The 18691-nt window shown below is 43.8% G+C and overlaps 1 protein-coding gene across 1 annotated transcript; it reads left to right on the forward strand.

The window, feature by feature from the left end:
• The first annotated feature begins 1251 nt into the window (after window positions 1-1251).
• TRAF3IP2 (TRAF3 interacting protein 2) lies at window positions 1252-16016 on the forward strand. Its single transcript, XM_054280175.1, has 7 exons — window positions 1252-1615; window positions 3820-3995; window positions 5407-5495; window positions 7209-7277; window positions 9564-9680; window positions 10783-10857; window positions 15493-16016. The coding sequence occupies exons 1-7, from the start codon at window positions 1494-1496 to the stop codon at window positions 15637-15639; spliced, it is 795 nt and encodes a 264-aa protein (XP_054136150.1). The 5' UTR covers window positions 1252-1493; the 3' UTR covers window positions 15640-16016.
• Window positions 16017-18691: the final 2675 nt, after the last annotated feature.

An 18691-nucleotide genomic window follows, 5' to 3' on the forward strand; every position in this document is an offset into this window, starting at 1 on the left:
GTGGGGGTGTGTGGGCACACACGCCTGGCCACGCTGTGCTTTGTGCTGTGGGTGCATCCAATACACTGTAGCAGCAGTCAGATCTAAAGGAAGCTGGTGAAACATTTGCCTTAAAGCCTCCAAACCAAACCGAGTGTCCCAAATCCCTGTCACTTTCCCTAGAGCTGGTCATGAGGGATCCAGGAGGAAACCATATTGACTTGCAGTATCATTCTCCCAGTCCCTTTCACCCTGTCCTGTTGCAAATAGTTAAGAGGGGGGTGGGAAAATCTCCTGAAACAATCTCCTGAAACAATCTCAACAAATACAATGTTGCTGACTCACAATTTCATCAGGAATCTGTGTAATTATGGGGTTGGTTGGAGGGTTTTTTTCCTTTAGTGTTGGCTCCTGGAATTGGAGTATTCCATTAAAGCTTTGTTTTCTTTCTTTATCCTCCCCTTAAAAAAAATAAAAAAGATAGATGGTCCTCATGGCTAGGGAAAGGAAGGCATGACCCAAAAAAAGCTAAAAGGATTTTAAAAACCAGTTTTGGGGGAAAAGAGCATTTGAGTACTGCAGTTTTTAGAGACAGCTCATAACACCATAATCATGCAGTGCTAATAAGCCCTGCCAGGCTGGACTTTGATCTGCACACAGCAGCTTGGAAGTGCACAGAGCTGCTGCCTAATGAAAACCACAAGCAGAAAGACTGAGAGGAAAAAAAAAATTCCTTTTCCCCAATTGGGAAACAAACAGCTTACGTTGCTTTCTCTTTCAGTTTATGCCAGCAGTTCCACTGTACAATAGTTATTAATCAGTATTATGTGTGGCTAGCAACAGTAAAGGTTTTCAGAATTACTTGAGCAAAATTATCACTTTGGGCTTCCCCTGCAGCCTCTCGGATGGCAACGGGAGCAGCAGCAAGTCCTTAAAACGTCACTTTGACAGAAAATTCACACAGGGTGAAGCAACAAACTAAGCGATTATTTTTCCTCTTTTCATTTACAATAATCACAGTCTGTTTAGCCTTAGTGTTGCAAACTGATTTGTTCCGGGATTTTGCATCTGCTTTCATGAGAACTTTGGGATGATTCATTTTCACAAGTCATTGCCAAAATGAAATTTAAAAAAAAAACCCTATCAAAAAACACTGAAGCACAGTAAGAACAGGGACAAGGCAGCTCTAAATGTTTAACTGTCAGCTGTCCCAACAGCCCAGCCCCGAGCAGGGATCTGAACCCTGCCGTATGTGGATGGGAAATAGCAAGCTTCAGACTCCTCCAAAACATTCCTTCATCTGGCTCCTTTCAGAGCGAGATACCTGCAAATGCCTCCAAACTGCTCAGTTTCCTGAGACGTGCCTGGAAAGGAATAAACACAAACTGAGGCAAAAATGTGTTGGCTGAAATGATAGTTGCTGCCTTTATTTTCTCACCCTCCCAGATGGCAGAGCTCCTTACCAACATTTTGCTGAGCCATCGCAACCACTTCCTCCCGTTCCTGGACCTTGCATGCGAGTTATCCGCCCGGCCCAGCAAGTCATCCCCAATTACTCAAACCTCCGTGCTCCCAAAGGCACTGGAGACCGACCACCCCAGAGGGCGTGCTCCTCCCCTGGTCCTCCTCCATTCCCGTAAGTATGCCTGGGGAGCTGGGGCCTGTGGGAAGTGCAAGTTCCTCAGATCTCCTTTGTGGGTTTTCAACCAGTAATTCTGAATCCTTGTACTGTGAGATGCTGGGTTGTTTTCTTTATTTGCTGTTTTACACCCAATGGGGGCCTGACCCTTTCCTAAAGGACTTCAAAGCCGGATACCTGAGAGGTTGTCAGAGCACACCCTGAAATGCATGCCTTAAGGAAGATAAATGCTTGAAGGTTAAATGGATGAGAGGGTTGAAAAATATCTCCGTTGAAACCTTAGAGCTCTCCTGCTCACGGGCAAAGGTCAGTTTGGTGGCTCGCTGGGTGTTCAGCTTTACACTGTACCAGCCTGGGACAACTCAGTCACTGGCTTCCAGTGACTTCCTTCTTACATCTTCTGTGTGCAGAGAAAAAGGGAGGAAATCTCATCTGTTGCTGATATATCTCTGCACTGCAGTTTGCAGCCTTGTCTATGATTTTTCATAGCAAAATGTCTGGCACTTTTCATCCAGGGCTTTTTGACTAATATATTTTCAGATATTAATTACCAGGCCTTCGATTCTTATAAGTATCTCATTAGCAGATGGGAAATCCTATTCATGCAGGGGTTCCTTCAGACTCAACTATCTAAAAACAAATTGAAGCTTCAGGTTTTGAGAATATCTGAAATCAGACTGTTTTTATTCAAGTGCCACAATACTTATAGAGATGTTAAACTTGCAGGCATCTGTGCTTGAAAATGTCCGCTTACGTGACATGGTCTTGGCAGGGAACTGTGAGAATGGGCAGGGCAAAAGAGGGCAGTCAGTTGAAATATGATTCTGCTCTGGCCTTTGAAAAATTAAGGACTGTAACAGAAAAGTGACAGCAGGATCAGGGAGTGCCTGCAGCAGAGAGAATTGCACTGAAGAGTTTGTATAAAAATGTAAAAATACTGGGAGATAGTGGGTATCCTTTGCAGTAGTAAAATTTAATACCAAACTCCTGATTTTTGGCACATTTGTTAAATAAGGTGGAGTTTTGGGAAGATCTGTAACTTAGCCACCAGGTAGTATTTTTTGTGGCCATTGATGAGGCATGTGTTGCTTTTGTTAGTACTTTCTTTTGCTACAAGGGATCCAGAATACTCAGGGTCTGTCCTGTGGCTGCGTGGCTGCTGCTTGCAGGCTGACTCCAGGAACAGCAGTTCTATGCTGGTAATGTTTGCCTATAGAGTATTTTGTAACAGAAAACATCTGCACCGAAATGAATAAACCAAATCTTAATGTGACAACAGAAAACATGCTGCGACCAGCCTGTCATCATTCATTTAAGGGAGGCTAAGGAAAAAAAGAGAGTGGTCTTGATTGACTAAGCATCATGGCTCTGTGGGGAAAAGCTCTCAGAGAAACCTAAAACTCATCCAGCAAATTCAACCCAGCAGATTGCAAGCACACCTCGCCTAAAAATCTCTATAGATTCACCTTCTCGTTGACTTAAAATCTGAAGCCAAAGTGTAGGACAAGAACTGCTAAGCTTCCTAAAATCCTCCCTCTCTGTCTGTTTGCTACAATGGAGAAGACATTAGGCAAGGTTATTGCAGGTCTGGAATGCCAGTCCCTGACATGAGAAACTCTTGCTTGGGTCTGTTATTGCTGGTCAAGAAATTAACTGTGTTCCCTTTGGCAAAACATTGGGTTTGTCCAAGGCTGGAGGCCCACCAGAGCTGGAGCTGGAGTGCCCTTGTAGACCCATTTTCCCAGTTTCCAGCTTTTTCTGAGCCTCTTGCACTGCACAGGACACCATGAGAGCATCTGAGGTGCCATGAAGGGTTCTTTAGATAATGAGAATACATTACCCAAGGGCCACCCTGCTTCCACACGTGCATAACAAGATCCATGATATGCCATTATTTCTCACTCAGAAACAGCCTTTGCTTCTGCTAATTGCAAACTGAACAGCTTTCAGCTATGATGTGCCTTACTTCCTGTGATTAATGTTTCTCTGATAAACTGCTTCTTGTGATGGCCTGTCACCAAGGTATCCATTCCAAAGACACTGTAATAACTAAGCAGATGTGCTGAGCCAAGCATTTCTGCAAGAACTTTTCATAGCTAATATGCAGATAAAGTTCTCAGTGTGTTATTAACAGGAGAAGAAATTCTGAATTTTGCCTAAAAATAAGTATTTTCCAAATCCTCCATTGCTTTTCTTTGTAGAAACCAGCTATACAACCAGCCACCCAATGGTCAGCTGCCCCCCAAGGCCTGTGGACCAGATGAAGCATGTGGTTGTCCTTCTGACAATTTTCCATCTCCAGCTGCTGTCCCAAGACCTCTCAGTAACCCTGCAGCCAGGGGAACTCTGAGAACCAGCAATCTGCCCGAGGAGTTGCGTAAGTGGTTAGCAAATTTGTTCTGTGCAAGATTTTACAGCATGGCCCAACAGCTTTAGGTGGGAGGGCTCCAGAGTGGTGAAGGGGGGGAGGAGAAGGCAGGGGAAATGACACTAAGACAACAAGAAAAGAAAATACCAAGTGTCACCACATCTCTTGGGTGTGAGTGTGGGTTTGGTGGGATGGAATTACCCACTTGAATCCTGAAAACAGAGTGGTCATTAATTGCTTGTTATTTTGTTTACAAAAAGTAAATTCAGATTGTTTTCATGACTCCTTGCTAAACAGGATGTCCCTTTGAGGCAGGAGGGGCTGGAGCTTACAGTAAAAGACTAAAAACAAACAAAGCCTGAGGGATAAAGTGTTTCTGCCTGTTCCAAACCAGACAAATATGTTGAACCCTGACCTCAGTTTCTCCCTGAACTGGTGAGTTTGGAGAGGACTCTGGGACATGCTGAGGGCAGCACAGGCTCTGACTGATATGCTTCTATTGCCACCAGCACCACAGATGCATTCACCTTCCAACTCCTAGGGGAAAGTTAGGTTTCAGAAAAATAACTTATTACTGAATGCCAATCTGACTCGTATGTGAGATGTACCATTGCTGAGAACCCTCCACAGCTCTCGTGAGGTTTTGATTTTTCCTTTATTCTTCATTCTGCGTATCACCTTTCAAATCCAGAGAGTCACACCTCTCTGGCCTGCAGGGGAGTGAGTGATGATACCAGATGCCACTCTTGGATAAACCCTACTTTATCAGTTAGTGTGTCCTAGATGGAGGAATTACTGGGTAAAACAGGGTCATCTGTGGTAGATGCACAGCTGGATTAGATCAGCCAGCTGCTTTACCTTGATGCAAAGCCATGAAAACCCCTCCCACAAGGGCAAGGGCATTGCTGTCACCAGCCATGCACCCTGCCTGCACAGGGTGTTAGTGCTGCTCCAAGGACAGGCAGTGTGACATGCATAAGGGCCCCTCCAGCTCTGTCATGTCAGTGGGTCTGGGGAAAGCTGTGCTGGCTGCAGCCAGTGCAGGTAACTCCAGCTGTGGGTGAGAGCCTAGGCTCAGGTATGCCCAAGCATGGGACAAAGCAGCTCTGGCCACAGGGCAGGGGGAGCAGCAGAGGGATTTACCCTCTACAGCTTGCCAGTAAGGCAGGAGGAGCTCAAATGTAGAGCAGGGCTTTGTGACAGGGGGTTGGTTTCAACACTGAGCCACTGCACTATCCCACATCCATTTTGTAAACAATCCAAAGAGACCTAAGTGGGCAGAACCTGCAGCATGGTGGAGAAGGAGGGCTGTGACAGTCTCACTCTCAGAATGGTGTATTTAAAGGAGGGCTGTGACAGTCTCAGCCTCTGTATGGTGTATTTAAATGTGTTATGTATTCATACAGACTCTCTCTCCCAGGCAAGGTCTTTATAACCTACTCGGTGGATACGGCAGTGGAGGTTATGAAATTTGTGAACTTCCTGTCTATAAATGGATTTCAAACTGCTGTAAGTATTCCTTCCAAAAAAATGGCTTTCAACCAGGGAAGAGGTTTTTTTAAAAAAAGCAGAAGCAATACACTGTCCATTTAAATGTTTTTCTGGTTATCATCACATTTTGTAGGCTAAAGAAGATACAGATAGGATGAACTAGCCTCGGTTTTGCAAGCTGTAACTTAAATGATCTGCCTCTTTGTTTGTTCTTTTAACTGAATTTTGTACTTTGAAATATGCTTTTATAATGATCCTGGAAAATTTCACTTAATAACACCAGATGGGCAATTAATATGAGGTTTTGTGAGCTATTCCATTAATATTGTCTCATATTTGATCTGTAATATCAGGATTACAAAAGGTCAATTTTATGTTCTTCCCATCCTACCTTTTATTTTCTCCAATGCTGTTATATCATTGATTCTTCTATGTAGATGTGAGTAACTTTCTGCTAAAAAAGAACTAAAAGTAGATTCTAAAATTCACACAACTTAATGAAACAGCCTATCTCATGGTTTCGGTTGCTTTGTTATCCCTTTAAAAGTGATTTTGCTTTTTTATACTTTTAAAAGGGATTCTGAAAATCATTGGCCTGAAAAGGTCTGTGTCATACTCTCTAATCCCATAAGCCATTCTGATTTTTACTGAATTTCTCATGAGTTTGCTTCATCTTAGAGGCCCACAGAGGCTCTAGGATTCAGTGTTCATCAAAATCTTGATTCATATTTTCTTATTTCAAGAGCATATGCTACCTGACCCCTCAACCTTCAGTCTTTGGCTCCAATTCAGGAAAGCATTTAAGCAAGTGGCTATCATTAAACTGAATGAGACTCAGTGGGGAGCTTTGCACATGCTTATTTATTTTCATGAATCAAAGATTTTTTTTTACAGAGACTGCAATTATACTTCTCTCCAGCAGTTCTGTACTATGACCAATTCATAAGGAAGCTTCTGGGCACCATAGCTTTACAGAGTAGAAGGCTCATTAATAGCACCTTTGCTGGACAGGCAACACTTGGAGCCTCTTGCAGAGTAACAAATACATCAAAATGGCCCCAAAGCAGGGAAACAAGTGGGCTCTCTGCATTCAGAAAGGGAAAAAGAAAGACTTGAGACATGAGAGCAGATCATTACTCTTATCTCAAAAACTTGGAGAAGTTAATAATTACTCCATTGGTCACAGTCGCTGATTGCTGGTTCCTGGGTTTACTGGCTGTGCAGAGAAGCCAGCAGGGTTGGTCATATTCAGTCCTGTGAAGTCTGTCACTGAAGTCTGGGTAACTGCACCCGGTTATCAGTGACCTGGCTGACTTCCCACCACACACCCTGAATATTTAGTTCAATAAGAAGCTAAAGCTTCCCACTCAGTAGACCCTTGCAGTCAGAAAATAGCAGGCATTTGCAGCTATACAGATGGAGAAGGTGGGCAGCACCTTGTTCTGTCCAGTAAAAAATGCCTGGGAGCTGGGGACTGGCAGGGCAGCCAGTCAAGGGGCCAGCTGAGTGGGAGCCCAGGGATGTGCCTGCAGCAGCCCCTCTCTGCCTGCTGCCTGTCCAGCTTGATTCAGGCTGCATGGAAAGGGGAGAAGTGCATGTTCACATTTTTTTTTCCTAAGGAAATTGGAAATGCTTGTCATAAACAAAGAGAGGAGTAGGTGCTCTATCAGTGCTCTAAAATGGGGAGGAAAGGTGAAGGGATGCTCACTACAGACTCTCATTCTCTTGCAGATTGATATCTTTGAGGACACGGTACGAGGTATTGACATCATTAAGTGGATGGAGCGCTACCTAGGTGATGTATGTAAGGGCAATTTAACCTTGTGTATAGCAGAGGTGACCTGAGGAAAATGGTTGAATTATTCTAATACACAGCAGGGACAGAATGAAAATACAAGACCCCACTGTTGTCTTCCCTGCCCCTGTAGAAATGGCAGAGGTGTCGCAGAGAGAGGCAAATCTCTCACATCTGTATCTGATGGTCCCAGAGCTCTTTCTTTAAGAAATGAAGGGCTAATCCTGGCATTCTTGCAAAATTCTATTGCTGCCTCTTACATCCAGCCTGAAGCTGCCATTGGAAAAGTTATTCCTCCATCCCCTTTTTAAATAGTGGGGTTTAGCTGTGCTTGGTTACACTGATACCTGTATTTCATCCCAGGCTGCATAGTCATGGCTAATGTTCATCCCTCTTACCTGTAGCTTTTATACTGATATCTAAAACTCTGAAGGCTTCTTCTGGATAAACCATCCTACATTTAAACTGGAAATTGGTATTCTCTTGGTTGATATATAGATTTGCTCTCATCACTTTGTATCTATCTAAGCAGTAAACCAGAGATTTATCTTGCTGCCAGTGCTGTTCCCTGCAGCAGCAGCTTCCTCTGAAGGTCCCCTGAGCAGTGAGTGCACATCTCCTTTAGGATCAAGCCAAGTGGTTGGACTATACCAGCACAGCTGGGTGCAAACTGGCAATTCTGTCACTGGACAGGAGCCATCATGGGCTGCCTTCCTTGGATTCTTGCCTTGCTGAGTGTCCACTGGATCTCTGACTCACTCTGGCCAGGTCTCCATGGTTCAGGAACAGGATGACAGAAGTGCTGGACTCTCCTCCACCTGAGCAAGGAAACTCAGCCATCTGAGGCAGCCCTACACAGGTTTCCTGCAGGTGTCCATGCAGGCAGGATACAACTGCATGCAGAGCCAGCCTGGGACCTCTGCCATGGAAATGCAGTGATGCCTACTGGGGCTTGCATCAGGACAAATTAGGCTGGGGCTCACTGTGTGCAATGTAGGTAATGAAACCAGAAGACAGGGTGACTTTGCTTTTGCCAAAAACATCATTAGCACTTAAAATACAAGCTGGCAGATCTCCTCTGGGACTTGTGCACAGTCAGTAGGAGAAACCAGTATGTGCAGAGAACAATCTCCTGCCTCCACCTGAGGATCTTTCTCTGACTACCCACCCCAGAAAAGTTTGGTTTCCCTCACTGACTGTAGAGGCGGTTTCTAACTTCAAAACCCTTACATGTGTGTGGAGGAAGGGACTGCTTGGACACAAGCAGAGGAAAGTGTGCAACTGGGCATGTCTCTTGCAAACCCTCAACATCTGTAAGTGCTTACACACATGTCAAGCACAAGCAAAAGTAATTCAGGAGTATGTTGAACTAGTGAAAGGGATAATGGCTCCTTACCATATTTGACCCTATGGTGGGGCAGATTCTCTTGATACAGCACAGAAGGAAAGAGTTAATTACATGCCTGGCAGACTGTAAGATTTGGAAGCCTTACACAGGCTTCATGTGCTGGGGATGAAAGGCAGGCCCCAGGTAAACACAAGTAGGAAGCTTTCATCTGCTGCATTTCAACTGGCCTGCCATTAAGGAGGAGAGATGTTTCCCAGATATAAAGGATGGCCCCTCTCTGGAAACCTGAGCTCAGTGTGGGGCTGGGATTAAACAGGTCAGAGGCAGGATCTGGGCTGTCCTAAGAAGGCAGAGGAGCACTGCCTTCAGCCCATTGTGACAGAGCTGCCAGGTACCCCTAAACCTGCCCAGCCCCTCCACAACAGCCCCCATCTCTACACAGCCACCTCTCTGCACACTTTGCCACTAAGATCAGCAAGAAAAGACATCATTTCTGCCACTGAGAGCCCTAGAAGTAGCTTCCACAGACCGCTGTCTTTAGCAGCTTTTTGTATAAAATGCCGTAGATGACTAAAGAGATGCACTTCTACATAAGCTGTTGGAAAACATTTGGGTCTGAATTTAAAGACAAAAGTTTTCTGTGTATGCACATAGACACTCTACACTGATAAAAAGTAGCTTTTTATGACAGGGATTCCAAGTGTCAACTGGTAGCTGCTAATACATCTCTTGACATTTGGATTTTCTATATTGAGCTGTTGAGAAATAACGAGGAGAACAAGTGTGTGAGTTCTCCTGTATTTCCTGCCAGAATGAATGAGATCCTCTTGTGTTTGCCAGGAACACAAAGATCACTTAAAACACAAACTGGCAGATTTCCGATCTGCCTCTACGAAACACGCTGCGTTCCTCAATTTCATGAAAGTGCTTTTCTCCCTAACAGAAGACCGTGATGATAATCATAGCAATCAGTCCAAAATACAAACAGGATGTGGAAGGGGCTGAATCCCAGCTGGACAGGGATGAACACGGCTTACATACTAAATACATCCACAGGATGGTAAGCAAGGACATGCTTTTGCTGTTTTACAAAGACTGTCTCTTCTTCTCAAAAGACAAATTTGTCTCCAAATGGCAGGTTCTTTGCTTTGTTTTCCCTAATCCCCATAGTTAAACACCCCTCTTTGGAATTCATTAATCCTTCCTCTCATCAGCTCCGTATGCTCATTAACATCTGCTAAGAGGTTCAAGGAAGAAAAATCCTATTAAACATGCTCATCTTATTTCTTCATATTCTTTATTGTTCGGTGTTTTTCCCCTCCTTCACCTTCTTGAGCCCTTGTACAGCCCTGAGCACAATCTTATCTTACAGTGCCTGACCTTCCTCCTCTAAACCAGCCCCTGTTGCTTCAGCCATCCTGGAGCTGAGATCTTTTCTTAGGCAGCGGTAGAGCTGACTGAAGGATGGAATTGCAAAGCAAAGGCCAGAGATGCAATGTGGGGCTCCTGGGGAGTGCAGAGAGGTGCCAGAGGACCAGACACCCATCTCCACAGCCTGTGACAGGATGTACATTTAGCCCAGAAGAGCCCATAGAGCCATGAAGCTGATCCTTTCTGCCTTGGTTTGCAGTTAGCTGCCTTTCTCAGCCTGTAACCCATCTGATCCCCCAGCTGGAATCCGCAGTCAGGTTTCTCAGAAGCTGAGCTCTCAGCAGTACCTTGCTGTCCATACCAGCCCTGGGATGTCTGTGTCCAGGGCCATGGGGAACAGGCTGGGCCCTGGCTCAGACACAGACCTGGCCTTTGGATGAAATCTTCCATCCATCTGTAGGCCAAACAGGGATGTTAGTCAAGTCAGGCTGCACCAGTTTGCGATGGATTTCATGGGATTGCACCTGCAGCTAAACCCACAATTATTTCACACCATGAAACTGAATTTTCAAGAAATGTTGACAGATCTTTCCTGTATCCTTTCTGTAGCAATGAAGAATTAGATTAAGTGGCCAAACCAAACAACACCGAGTCCACCAGCAATAGATCAACTCATTTAACAGAAGAGCAGTTTGAGTAAGCAAGGAATGTTTTTATACATAGGGTTCAGATGCATGCAGAGAAAAACTGTCGTGTTATTACAGTAAAACTGGCTTTTTGTTCTGTTCTAGATGCAGATTGAATTTATACAGCAAGGAAGTATGAACTTCAGATTCATCCCTGTGCTTTTCCCAAATGCCAAAAAGGTAACACACATGCATGCTTATATACTTTCCACAGGATTAAGTGCATATTATTTTGATCACAGTGCAGCAGATGGAATCCTAAAACCAAAACACTCAATTTCTTGGTTCTTAACAGCCTACAAGTAATATTCAAAGCTTATAGGTTTATGTATTCCAAAGTTCATAGGTTTGTGTACATGCAAATAAAAAACATTTCATCCACAACATAAATCAGCGTATAAATGTATTTCTGATTATGAATGTACAGCTAAAACTCCAATTGCCTTGTGCACTGAAAGAATTTAAATGGAGAGGGGCAATCTATCCAGGAAGCACGCTTTTTATATTAACCCTTTTATAATTTGTCCAAATGCAATGCTGATAAGTGAGATGGGCAGGATTTATGACTGATGTGAAGAGAGGGTCTGGAAGAGGGTGTGTTGGGAATATAAAAATAAAGAGTATAATAAATACTAAAGTACTAGGCTGTTTCTTGAACTGTGACAGGCCCATCAAAGGCAAACTAAGATTTTTTAGGACTTGCAATTTCATCTGCCCTCCTTACTTGTTTTGAAGATTCATTTGAGAATAAGAAATAAGTAATGCAACAGATTCCTATCTCTTCTACCTCACTCAGAAAATCTCCTGAATTTTTACAAAGACAAAAATATTAAAAGACTTCAGTTATAGTTTTCCCAATCTCCTGCATTGTATCCATGTTTACTTTGCATAACTAAATGCTTTGTGCACTGTTGGGTAGCTATCATGTTGCCCCTAGGTACAGCTGTATTTAAAAAAATATAGTAAAATACATTATATTTCTTTGGGTCCCCAAATTTTGTATCATCAAAATTTAAACAATGTTATCAATGGTTTAGATTTTATCAAGGCTGTGCAGTCCCACCGCACTTGTGGATTTTAGTGTAATGAAGTTCTTTATTTAAGCAGCAATTTAAGATCAGAAATTTGAAAATATGTCCCTGGGTTTGTAAATTTTGTGAGGTCCTGTGAGTTGAACAGTACCTCTGGTATTTCATGTCATTCAGATCCCTTCCTGAATGATCTCAGTCTGCTGCTTACCTTAAGTAAGTACTTGGAAGACAGCAATGGTGGGAACTGGGCAGGCCAAAGGCAGAGGAGCACTCAGCATTTTTTCAGTCAGTGTTTGATGGAGGAAAAGGGCTCCTGACCTTGGGGCTACTTGAGTGCCCACCATGTGAACAGACCACACAGTCTAGAGCCACTTGGCACCTTAAGGGTTGCAGAGAAAAGTGTTCCAGGAGGCACTATAGCTGTCTTGGGGCTCTGAGACAGAACAGTAAGTTATGTTAATTTGGGCTCAACTTTATTTCTTAGAAAACTCTTTAGTGTATAGCAGCAGTTCTCTCAGACAGTGGTCTGTAAGGAATTTCCAGGGTTGGTTTATCCAGCTGCCTCTATCAAGGCATCAGGCTCCTGGAATCCTTCCTGTCCCTTCTCTGTAGTCCACATAACCCTTCAGTTTTTCAAGAGGTGCCTTTCTCATTAAATTATGCAGATCAGCATTTTCTACTGCTGTTAAGCTTTAGTCTCTTTCTCAGCATAATCCTTTGGTACCTCACCTACCTTCATCTAGCTGCTTAATGATAATGTAACTGGGGACATGATGGGTGGAAGGAGAGCACCAGAGCCTGAACAAGTTGCAGTAATGAAGTCTGGAGGCAGTCAGAGGAAGTGAGGTACCTAAAAACCTGCCAAGTACATGGACAATTGGATTATGTTGGTGGGCAAATTACTTCAATTTTGTCTTTTTTGTACTGTCCTTTATATGTTCAAGTGTTAGCATAGCTGGCAGTGGAAAAAAGCAGAAAATTAGGATTTGGAGGTTTCATCTGGGGATGGGGCTATTAGATGAGTTAATCTCATACACAGCACATCATAAAGCACTGCTGGTATGTGAAAATTAGTCGACCTCCAACAGGAAAAGATCTGTGTGATCCAAGGAGCGTTCATTAGGAAACTGAATAACGAGACGAGGAATGCGCAACACATGGTTAAGGTGGAACTGGCATTTCCATCTTCCAGTCCTACACTGCTAAAGGAAACATGGGTCTTGCTGGTTCAAGGTTTGCACCACAACAAACCACAGAAATGTGTCCTCCTCATCTGGAGGAAGCTTAATGCTTTGGTCATCACCTGATGGAGATGTCAAACCATGCTCTGCTGTCACAGCCCTGAACAGTCCTGTCCTCTGCACCAATGCACTCTGCCCTCTTCCTTCCAGTTTGAACTGTGGAGTTATCAAATACTCTCCCTGTGGCATAGAGAGAATGTCCTCCCAGCTCACAGATACACAGCCAGATTTTAAAAATGTAAAGGATAGTAACAATTTTCCCATTACTCCCACCTGCAGTGACAGATGCTGTTGTGTGGCAAGGAAAAACCCCTTTCTCACTCTGGATAACAACAGCAGCTAGAGCTACCCTTTACCCCTACACACCTTCCTCAAGTTAAAACTATTGCCAGAGCTGATTCATGTCCAGGTGCTTTTGGCACTGATTTCATTATGGAGGGGATTAAACAAAACTGCACGAGCAGTTTTGGAAGCAAGGCACAGAGCTTGTCTCTGGATGAATAGCACCTCTCTCATGATATCCCCGCATGCTGATTTCTTACCTACTACACATTTCTCACACTAATTTCCATCTTAACTGAGTTACCCACGTGGGCCTCTATCAAATGCATTTCTGCAGTCTAGACTGACTATATCTCCTGTATTTCCTTTGTCAAAAAAATGTAGTTTCTTGTCAAAGGTAGAGAAAGGGCTCATTTGGTAAAACCCCTGCCATATTTAATTGCATTTCCTTCTATAGCTCTTAACAAGATTTAGTAAAGAAACAAATTCCATGTAACAATGGTATGTATGTGCATGTAAACATAGTTATCTTTCTTTCTCCCAGTCACATTTGTCTCTTGGCCAATTCCAAAGAGCTTTGTCAAAGGATTTAAATTCACAAAGATTAAAATCCGTTCCTATGCCAAAATAAAAAGACTAGCAGGTGGAGGCAAGAAGCCTTATTTTTGCTCCTACCAAAGGGAATGCTGTGGGATCTTACCCCTGTGCAGTGAGATGTCCATCTGGAAGAACAACCTTCACTTCAGGAGATCACTGACCAAAGCCTATCCTTTCTCAGCCACTGGAGAAAGAGGAAGGTCAGGTTTGATAGATACCTCTGCCAGTCACAAAGCTGCTTGTTCAGCAGCCTAGGTGAGTTCACACTAATGGATCTGTAGGTGCCTGTGTGACTCACCTCCTTCTTCCTATACATAAATCCTGTAGCTCTAACAGAGTGGCTGCATCAATTACCACAAACTGCTCCCTGAGCAAGGAAAGTGATGCAGCCTTGTTCCTACAGCTGTACAGGCCAAGGAAAAGACAGCCAATTTGAGAAGCAGGATCATGGCAATGAAAGGTTTGGACTGCAGCTCGGCCGTGTGCTGGCAGCAGGACGTGTGCAGCCCATGCCAGGGCATCCCCTGGCGAGGTGCCAGAGATGTGCATGCCAGCAGCTTTTTGCTCTGTCCTCATGGAGCTAGCTCCACTAGCTTGACAGGAACTGTGCTGCTCCTAACAGGGGCTACCTTGGGAAAACACTGCTAAATAAGAGGTCCAGGGACCAAGTGCTGGATGTCCTGGCTCCTCATGTTGCTTACCTGCTGTCTCATTTTGGCTAGGTTCTGGTGTCTCCAATTCCAAAATAAATCTCTGTCTCATGGTGACCATGAACTGGTTTTGGTCAAGGATCTGTCCCTCTGTTAATTAGTGGTATTATAATAGCCCTTCACCCCTAACATCCAGACTGTCCATATGGAAACCTCCCAAGGCTGTGGGAACATGGGAACATGTGGTCTGAGCAGGCTCATCTCCATTAGCTGGCTGTCACTCTCCAGTGCCATGGTGGACCCAGCTTCATTATGTTAATGGACATTAGCCAACCCCTGTGAAGAACTGCACCTTTTCCAGGGTGCAGGGAATGGTGGAAGTTTGACCCTGCTAATCTGGAGATGCATTAGTCTCTCCTCAAGCTCAGCATCAGCCTCAGCCTTCTGCTCAGTTGGTCAGAGCACACCCTGCTTGGTAAAGAAAGGTGCAAGGGGAGGGAGAAAGGGCTACCAGCATGTGGAATGTTCCTGTGGGGTCCCAGGCTTTCCCTACTGGTCCTCATCCCAATACTGAACATGCTGTATGGATTCTTTAGCAGCTACCAAGGTGGCAGCCTTTCCTTGCTAGGAGCACTGAAATCTCTCCTCTCCTCTCCTCTCCTCTCCTCTCCTCTCCTCTCCTCTCCTCTCCTCTCCTCTCCTCTCCTCTGTTTATTTTCACAAGCTTTTCGATGCTTGTCATTGACATCAGACTTCATTTGAAACATGATGAAATTAGCCAATGTGATGGCAGAAGAGAGACAGGCAAGCTGTGGGATCACACAAAGTTCATTTATTTAGGAACCCAAATACAATTCTGAAGCCAAATTAACATTTCTTGTTGTTACAGGAAGTGCCTAGAACAGACAGAATTAAATCTTCCCTGGCAGGGTGTGACGGAATCTGAAAGATTCTGGTAGAGATTCAGAAGGATTTATGGGATTTAGCTTTTATTTTCCTTGTGTTTTCTTTCAGGAGCACGTGCCTACCTGGCTGCAGAACACTCACATTTACAGCTGGCCAAAGAACAAGAAGAACATCCTGTTGCGGCTGCTGCGGGAGGAGGAATACGTTGCCCCTCCAATAGGACCTTTACCAACACTCCAGGTTGTGCCGCTATGAACATTTTAACTTCAAGCACACTACGAGTGGTTGTTAAAGGCTTGTTCCTGGCAGGGAGCCAACACTCTTCCAGATGGCTCTTTCTGATGACAGAAGACTCTCTTTCTGCTAAAGGAATTGGTTGTCTTGGGTTACTCAGGCTCAGCTTGTTCTCTACCATGTTAAACATCTATTTCCAAAGCTGATGGGGCAGAACTCTCTTCTCTAGATTTTTTAATAAGCTACAAATGGAAAGAATGCCCACTTTTATTTTAACATCTGGTTTTAACATATTCCTTTTATTAGTCATTATAGCAAACAAATACCAGAAATAATGTTGCAATAAGTGTAAAATAAAAATTACGTCCTCCTTTTTGCTCAGGGTTTCTTTAAAGATATTCCTGCTCTGTATAGCAATATTGAACCATCAATTTGTATATACACTATTAAATATATTTGCCTTTTGTAAGGCAATCTTATATACCATGTCCACTTCTATTATTGCTGGGGACAATGGAGAAATGGGTTGGGTAAGGCAGATTTTCCTTAGCCTGTCTTGCATAAAGACAGGCTCTTGTCATTTTCAATTAGAGGACTTTGAGATCTGGAATCTCTAGAGTTCCCTTTCCTTACAGCTTGGTCCCTCACACCTCCAGCCTGCTGCAGCAGTAGTCCCCACAAGCAGAGCTGAATGCATGCCCACATGTGTGCTGCCAGTGCCATGGAACACTGCAGTGTTTTTTATGGCAGGCCTTCAGCCTCACTATTGCTCTTCAGCCCTTATTTAAAACAGAGCATGTCAAAGGACAATTGGCATTTGGGAAGCCAGCAATTGTTAAGAGAAAGAACATTGACTCCTACAACTTGCAGTATGCAGTATGGAACAATAAAGTAATCAAAGATGGAGAGCCACAGGGTGCTGGCCACCAGGATGGCTCAACAACATCACGTCTGCTAAAATTAAACATATTTTAAAACAGACCACAAAAGCACGACTTTGGTGAGGGTTTTTTGTTTTTTAACAGCCTTGATCTTACTGAGGTAACAGTGGACCGTGTTGGCTTAAAATTCTGCAGCCCTTATTCTTTAGAGCAGTCGTACCAATCCTCCCCAGCTTTCATATTTGTCATGGAATGACCCAAACACAGCTTTATAAAAAAGTACATGTGTTTGGTAGCCTAAAAAGAAAATTAGCCCAGAAGTTGATACTCCTAGTACAGTATCCAAATTATTTAATTAGCTTTCCGTGGAGGTGGTGCCAGCATGGTGTGTTGATGCAGCACATGCTTTCTGGTGCTTATGGAGAAAAAATTAAGATTTTCCTTCAGCAGACTTGTGCAAAAATAATTGCAGCCATTTAAGAGAAGGGTGTATTCAGTCTTGTCAACTCCAATGATTTTTATTGTAGTATTTTCTGTGCCTCTTGCCACTCCAGTTTCAAAAGGGAAACTAAAGAGCTGAAACAGGCTAATACCTGATGTGCCAGCAGCTTCCTGAGAGGGCACAATAAAACTGTGTTAGGCAGTGGCACTCCTTGGCACCTACTTACATGTGGGGAAGGGAGGTCTGTTTTTCATGTGATAAATTTTCTATTAAGAAAATAATTTTCTAGTATGTGGTGACAGCCTAAAATCATGACAGAAATTTATCTTAAATGGTCACCAAATTAAACACAGGAGTGGGATTGTGGGTCGACATTTGGGGTCACCTGGAGTGCACTACAACATTGAGCCCAGCCTCCAGGTTCAGTGAGTCTTCTGAGATGCTGGGGCATTATCTGCCAACTCAGTATGGCTGCCTCTGTTACCTGAAGTGTTCTAGTACTATGAATTAGTCTGTCTCAATTGGCTTCTGAGCCTCTTAGCCAATTTCTGCCACATTTAATAGGGAGGGCTCAAAGATAGTAAGTATCTGTGAGTTTCATGGAAAGCCTTCCCCAAGCAAAGAGCGAGCCCCAAACCCACATGCTGAGGAGGGAGAGGTTCTGTCTCTTCCCAGAGGTGGACAGCTGGCCACCCTGGCCCTGGCAGGGGGCTGGGAGGCCTCCTGGGCTTCACAGCCTGCACAAGTCTGCAGGAGAGAAGCATGTGGGGAATGAGGCTGTGTCAGTTTAGCTGCTTGCAAAGCAGCGTATTAGGGAGTGCAGTTAAGCATTCAAAATGATTAGTGAGGCCGGGTAGTAAATTCCTTTCATCATTTTGGCTGTCATCTGAAAATATCTGCTCTAGATTTACCACAGATTTGCTTGGTTTGGGCCAGGGAATTTCATTAAGCAATTCCTGCATCATGTGATGCACAAGGTTGCATTAAATGGTCCAGTGATTATTTCTGTTCTGTTTGAACGATCCTTTTCTGCAAAACAATACTAGCAGAGTGAGGAAGAAAAAGAAAAACTAAGCTTTGCTGTTTGGGAAGTACAAAGAGCCCAATCTATTTAACTGCTGGGGCCTTTTTTTTTTTTTTTTTTTTTAAATTTTAATCGAATAACAATTCCCAGGATTCATTGATCTTTACATTAGTTAGAGCATCCTACAAGGACAGAAACCATGATGGGGAGAGTGTGAGTAATGAGCTAGCAGCCTAGTGAATCATTTCCCCTAAAGCTTTGTATTTGTAGAGAGACAGATGGTGGGAGCTGTGAAGAGGGAGAGGCAGGAGAGGTTTCTGCAAACAGCAGAAGTATAGAGGATGGTGAGGAAAGGAAAAAAGAAAAAAGAAATAATCAGCAGGTAAGGAAGAAGAAGAGGCTGAGAATACACCAGCTGTTTCAAAACGAATGCATTAATGTTAGAATGGATTAGGTTTAAGGGAAAATACAAAAAGGAAATTGCAGAAAACAAGTGCTTTGTGGCTGAGAGAGGGAAAATTTACTAAGAGCAGCCCTAAATATATATTTGTAGATGAACTCTTGAGTCAGTTATTAAGTGCAAATAACAGAGAAGCAGCTAAAAGGATGCAAGGCTCCATCCTGCAGGCTGGCAGTGCTGCTGCCCAGCTGGAGCTGCCAAGCTGCAGGTGCCCACAGAGGCAAAAGGCATCACTTGGATGGCAACAGCACCAGGGGTTTTTCTCA

This window comes from Melozone crissalis, unplaced genomic scaffold, assembly GCF_028551555.1.
Source record: "Melozone crissalis strain CALT ecotype California unplaced genomic scaffold, PUWL_Pcris_2 ptg000027l_1, whole genome shotgun sequence".
In the NCBI taxonomy this organism is placed as follows: domain Eukaryota; kingdom Metazoa; phylum Chordata; class Aves; order Passeriformes; family Passerellidae; genus Melozone; species Melozone crissalis.